The sequence below is a fragment of the Anomaloglossus baeobatrachus genome, chromosome 4 (genome assembly GCF_048569485.1).
Source record: "Anomaloglossus baeobatrachus isolate aAnoBae1 chromosome 4, aAnoBae1.hap1, whole genome shotgun sequence".
NCBI classification, from domain to species: Eukaryota; Metazoa; Chordata; class Amphibia; order Anura; family Aromobatidae; genus Anomaloglossus; species Anomaloglossus baeobatrachus.
In genome coordinates, this window is record NC_134356.1 from 700,188,560 (window position 1) to 700,194,662 (window position 6,103).

General features: G+C 57.8%; 1 protein-coding gene across 1 annotated transcript; it reads left to right on the forward strand.

The window, feature by feature from the left end:
• Nucleotides 1–4,714: 4,714 nt before the first annotated feature.
• On the forward strand, nucleotides 4,715–5,937 carry SRRT (serrate, RNA effector molecule; the record flags this gene model as incomplete). Its single annotated transcript, XM_075344157.1, is given in 5 exon segments — nucleotides 4,715–4,830; nucleotides 4,915–4,939; nucleotides 4,941–5,044; nucleotides 5,233–5,379; nucleotides 5,454–5,937. Coding segments are annotated over 5 exon segments (600 nt in total), but the record flags the coding sequence as incomplete, so codon positions are not given.
• Nucleotides 5,938–6,103: the final 166 nt, after the last annotated feature.

Genomic DNA, 6,103 nt, shown 5'->3' on the forward strand with positions numbered 1-6,103 from the left:
CTCTCCCTCAGTATGTCAGATATTGTTGCTATCGGCCACCTTGGCTACTTGTTATGTCAGTCATCCACTCCTGCTTTCTTCTCTCCCTCAGTATGTCAGATATTGTTGCTATCGGCCATCTTGGCTACTTGTTATGTCAGTCAGCCGCTCCTGCTTTCTTCTCTCCCTCAGTATGTCAGATATTGTTGCTATCGGCCATCTTGGCTACTTGTTATGTCAGTCATCCACTCCTGCTTTCTTCTCTCCCTCAGTATGTCAGATATTGTTGCTGTCGGCCATCTTGGCCTCTTGTTATCTGTCAGTCGCTCCTGGTTTATTCTCTTCCTCAGTATGTCAGATATTGTTGCTGTCGGCCATCTTGGCTTCTGGTTATGTCAGTCAGCCGCTCCTGCTTTCTTCTCTCCCTCAGTATGTCAGATATTGTCGCTGTCGGCCATCTTGGCTTCTTGTTATCTGTCAGTCAGCTGCTCCTGATTTCTTCGCTCCCTCAGTATGTCAGATATTGTTGCTTTCTGTCAGCCATCTTGGCCTCTTGTTATCTGTCAGTCGCTCCTGGTTTATTCTCTTCCTCAGTATGTCAGATATTGTTGCTGTCGGCCATCTTGGCTTCTGGTTATGTCAGTCAGCTGCTCCAGGTTTCTTCTCTCCCTCAGTATGTCAGATATTTTTGCTTTCTATCGGCCATCTTGGCTTCTTGTATGTCAGTCAGCCGCTCCTGGTTTCTTCTCTCCCTCTGTATGTCAGATCCTGCTTAAATTACTATCGTTGAGCGTGTGAGATAATCGGGTTGTAGTCCCGTACTTGTGACACACGACCATTCAGAACATACGTTACCTCACAGCCGGACAATGAGGTTCAACGAGTGTGAAAGAGATCTGCCACCACCATGGAAGCTTTGTGCTCACTCTGGGGTTGCCATGGAAGCACAATAAGACTTTCTATCAGCTGATCGACACCTGTTGCATGAGGGGAGGTCACATGACAGGAAGTTACTATGGCAACTCCAGAGCAACCATAATACCGTGTGAAATTAATGAGAGCAGTGAGGTGTAAAGCGTGAATGGTCTTCTCTGTATACCGGGCCATACTTTACCTCAGATTTTGGAGTATCTGATGCTGTACGGACTCATATTCGTGATTAGTCTCAGGCAACATTGCGCTTAGTCCGAACACACACCACACGACATCCATGACATGGTGTCCTAACTTACAGAGGTTTATTACCTCCTAGTCGTGTTACAATCCACAATTGCCTGATGTGTAAAGCGCCCTGGAATAAATGGCGCTATAATAATAAATAATAATGTTTAAAGCGCCCTGGAATAAATGGCGCTATAATAATAAATAATAATAATGTGTAAAGCGCTCTGGAATAAATGGCGCTATAATAATAAATAATAATGTGTAAAGCGCCCTGGAATAAATGGCGCTATAATAATAAATAATAATGTTTAAAGCGCCCTGGAATAAATGGCGCTATAATAATGAGTAAAACTGCCGCCTGAAGTATACGCGACCAGAACAGTGCGGCACGACGTGTACATGTGCGGACGGGACTGACACACACAATTTACCTCAGATTACTCGTGTTATATGAGCCCCTCACAGTCCACGCCTCATAGCATGTCTGAGGAGACGCCGCCTCCGCCATCTTTGTGTAGGGCAGGCTTCGCGCACAGCCCACACTGCACAGCTCGCCTTCCTCCCGGCATCTCAGTGTGCGCAGCTCCTAACCCTGCCGTCAGCCGCACTCTCATCTGCCACTTATGTGTCTCGGGCAGGCTAGTATCAGTCTTTTCTTTGCCCTCACATAATATGGCGGCGTCCTCCTCGCTCCCGCCTTTTCTGCCCTAACTCCTCCTATACTGAAGTGTTTCCGGCAAGGACAGGAAGTGACGTAACGTCCCACCTCCATCTTTTAGTGTATTGCAGACGGCCTGACCGGAGCGTGTGGAGCGGGGAGGATTTGTGTGAGTCGGTGTGTAGCAGGGGCCTGGGAAACCCCCTTGTCATTAAACCGGAGGCAGTGTGCAGGAGATACCTGAGTGCGGGACGTGGGGAGGTCCAAGTGACAGGAACCGGGGGAGCAACGGTAAGGGAGATACCAAGGGAGAGGGGGAGCGGCGCTGCGGGAGATACCACGGGACGGGAGGAGAGGGGGAGCAACGGTAAGGGAGAGACCACGGGATGGAGGAGGGGGGAGCAACGGTAAGGGAGAGACCGCGGGATGGAGGAGGGGGGAGCAACGGTAAGGGAGAGACCACGGGACGGAGGAGAGGGGGAGCAACGGTAAGGGAGAGACCACGGGACGGAGGAGAGGGGGAGCAACGGTAAGGGAGAGACCACGGGACGGAGGAGAGGGGGAGCAATGGTAAGGGAGATACCACGGGATGGAGGAGAGGGGGAGCAATGGTAAGGGAGATACCACAGGATGGAGGAGAGGGGGAGCAACGGTAAGGGAGATACCAAGGGAGAGGGGGAGTGGCGCTGCGGGAGATACCACGGGACGGAGGAGAGGGGGAGCAACGGTAAGGGAGAGACCACGGGACGGAGGAGAGGGGGAGCAACGGTAAGGGAGAGACCACGGGACGGAGGAGAGGGGGAGCAACGGTAAGGGAGAGACCACGGGACGGAGGAGAGGGGGAGCAACGGTAAGGGAGAGACCACGGGACGGAGGAGAGGGGGAGCAACGGTAAGGGAGAGACCACGGGACGGAGGAGAGGGGGAGCAACGGTAAGGGAGAGACCACGGGACGGAGGAGAGGGGGAGCAACGGTAAGGGAGAGACCACGGGACGGAGGAGAGGGGGAGCAACGGTAAGGGAGAGACCACGGGACGGAGGAGAGGGGGAGCAACGGTAAGGGAGAGACCACGGGACGGAGGAGAGGGGGAGCAACGGTAAGGGAGAGACCACGGGACGGAGGAGAGGGGGAGCAACGGTAAGGGAGAGACCACGGGATGGAGGAGAGGGGGAGCAACGGTAAGGGAGAGACCACGGGATGGAGGAGGGGGGAGCAACGGTAAGGGAGAGACCACGGGACGGAGGAGAGGGGGAGCAACGGTAAGGGAGAGACCACGGGACGGAGGAGAGGGGGAGCAATGGTAAGGGAGATACCACGGGATGGAGGAGAGGGGGAGCAATGGTAAGGGAGATACCACAGGATGGAGGAGAGGGGGAGCAACGGTAAGGGAGATACCAAGGGAGAGGGGGAGCGGCGCTGCGGGAGATACCACGGGACGGAGGAGAGGGGGAGCAATGGTAAGGGAGAGACCACGGGATGGAGGAGGGGGGAGCAACGGTAAGGGAGAGACCACGGGACGGAGGAGAGGGGGAGCAATGGTAAGGGAGAGACCACGGGACGGAGGAGAGGGGGAGCAACGGTAAGGGAGAGACCACGGGATGGAGGAGAGGGGGAGCAACGGTAAGGGAGAGACCACGGGATGGAGGAGAGGGGAGCAACGGTAAGTGAGATACCACGGGATGGAGGAGAGGGGAGCAACGGTAAGGGAGAGACCGCGGGATGGAGGAGAGGGGAGCAACGGTAAGGGAGAGACCGCGGGACGGAGGAGAGGGGAGCAATGGTAAGGGAGAGACCGCGGGATGGAGGAGAGGGGGAGCAACGGTAAGGGAGAGACCGCGGGATGGAGGAGAGGGGGAGCAACGGTAAGGGAGAGACCGCGGGATGGAGGAGAGGGGGAGCAACGGTAAGGGAGAGACCACGGGATGGAGGAGAGGGGGAGCAACGGTAAGGGAGAGACCACGGGATGGAGGAGAGGGGGAGCAACGGTAAGGGAGAGACCACGGGATGGAGGAGAGGGGAGCAACGGTAAGGGAGAGACCACGGGATGGAGGAGAGGGGAGCAACGGTAAGTGAGATACCACGGGATGGAGGAGAGGGGAGCAACGGTAAGGGAGAGACCGCGGGATGGAGGAGAGGGGAGCAATGGTAAGGGAGAGACCGCGGGATGGAGGAGAGGGGAGCAATGGTAAGGGAGAGACCGCGGGATGGAGGAGAGGGGAGCAATGGTAAGGGAGAGACCGCGGGATGGAGGAGAGGGGGAGCAACGGTAAGGGAGAGACCACGGGATGGAGGAGAGGGGAGCAACGGTAAGGGAGATACCAAGGGAGAGGGGGAGCAACGGTAAGGGAGAGACCACGGGACGGAGGAGAGGGGGAGCAACGGTAAGGGAGAGACCACGGGACGGAGGAGAGGGGGAGCAACGGTAAGGGAGAGACCACGGGACGGAGGAGAGGGGGAGCAACGGTAAGGGAGAGACCACTGGACGGAGGAGAGGGGGGAGCAACGGTAAGGGAGAGACCACTGGACGGAGGAGAGGGGGAGCAACGGTAAGGGAAGAGACCACGGGATGGAGGAGAGGGGAGCAATGGTAAGGGAGAGACCACGGGATGGAGGAGAGGGGGAGCAACGGTAAGGGAGATACCAAGGGAGGGGGGGAGCGGCGCTGCGGGAGATACCACGGGACGGAGGAGAGGGGGGAGCAACGGGGCGGGAGGCACCGCGGGACGGAGGAGAGGGGGAGCAACGGGGCGGGAGATGAAGTGGGGAGCAACGGGGCGGGAGATGAAGGGGGGCAACAATCTATGTATGGGGAAGGCTCTCAGTTGCCGGTGACCCCAGTGTGTCGAGCTAGTTGCCCTCTAGTATATGTTGGGGGCTTTATTTGTGCGGTCTCGTCTTCCCGTCAGATAATGGGGGGACAGTGATGATGAGTATGACCGCCGGCGCAGGGACAAGTTCAGACGGGAGAGAAGCGACTATGACCGATCCCGGGAAAGGGAGGAGCGGAGGAGAGATGACTGGAGCGACAGGTGAGGAGCCGCACACACGGAGCCGGCCGGTGGTCTGATATCTGCAGCCGAACCACTAATGGGGCGACGCTCTGCTTCATTCAGGGAATGGGACCGCGGGCGAGAGAGGGAGAAGCCGCGGAGAATATCGAGACTATGACCGCAGCCGGAGAGAGAGGTTCACCCCACCGCGCCATGAGATGAGCCCCCCGCAGAAACGCATGAGGAGGGACTGGTAAGAGAGGGGCCGGCATCTGCCGGGGTGGCGTAAGGAGGACTGCGCGCCCTCAGGGCTGTTGGGAGGGGGGGGCGTGTCCAGCAGGGGCCTGGCAGGAGGGGGCGTGTCCAGCAGGGGGCTGGCGGGAGGGGGGCGTGTCCAGCAGGTTCTCTGACTCCTGTGGATGATGTGATTTTCTTTTTCAGGGATGACCATAATTCGGACCCGTACCACAGCGGCTATGACATGCAGTACTCCGGCTCGTCGGGTGCCCCCTCGTACGGTCCCCCGCAGCCCTGGGCTCACCCAGAGATGCACGTCATGCAGCATCATGGGATCCCCATACAGGCCAGGTAGGAGCTCGGTCTGGTCAGGTGCAGCGCCCCCCGTATGTATATACTGTATACTCCTATATATGCTTCCTCAGACTGGGGAACCTCCATGATGTGGACTTGGGGACTCCAGCGCCCATTATGAAGACCTTCAAGGAGTTCCTGCTGTCCCTGGAGGACACGGTGGATGAGACGGAGGCGGTGCGCCGCTACAACGAGTACAAGATGGAGTTCAGGAGGCAACAGATGCAGGACTTCTTCCTGGCACATAAAGATGAGGAGTGGTATGTGACCCCCGAGTAATGTGTCAGCCCACCCTCCAGTGTCATCCTGTACCTCCAGTGTTGTGCCGCCCCTCTCCTCAAACTCTACTCTCTAGTGTCATCCCTTCCCTGCCTCCTCCTCAGTTGTCTCACTCCTCCCTTACTCTTCCTAGCTCCTCATCCTTTGTCCCACCATTTCCATCCTCTCATGCTCCTTCTCAGCCTCTGCCCCCCCTCCCTTCGTCTTCTTCCGTCCCCCCCCCTCCCTTCATCTTCTTCCGTCCCCCCCCTCCCTTCATCTTCTTCCGCCTCCCCCCCCCCTCTCCCCCCCTCCCTTCGTCTTCTCCCCCCCTCCCTTCGTCTTCTCCCCCCTCCTCGTCTTCTCCCCCCCTCCCTTCGTCTTCTTCCCCCCCCTCCCTTCGTCTTCTTCCCCCCCCTCCCTTCGTCTTCTTCCCCCCCCCTCCCTTCGTCTTCTTCCCCCC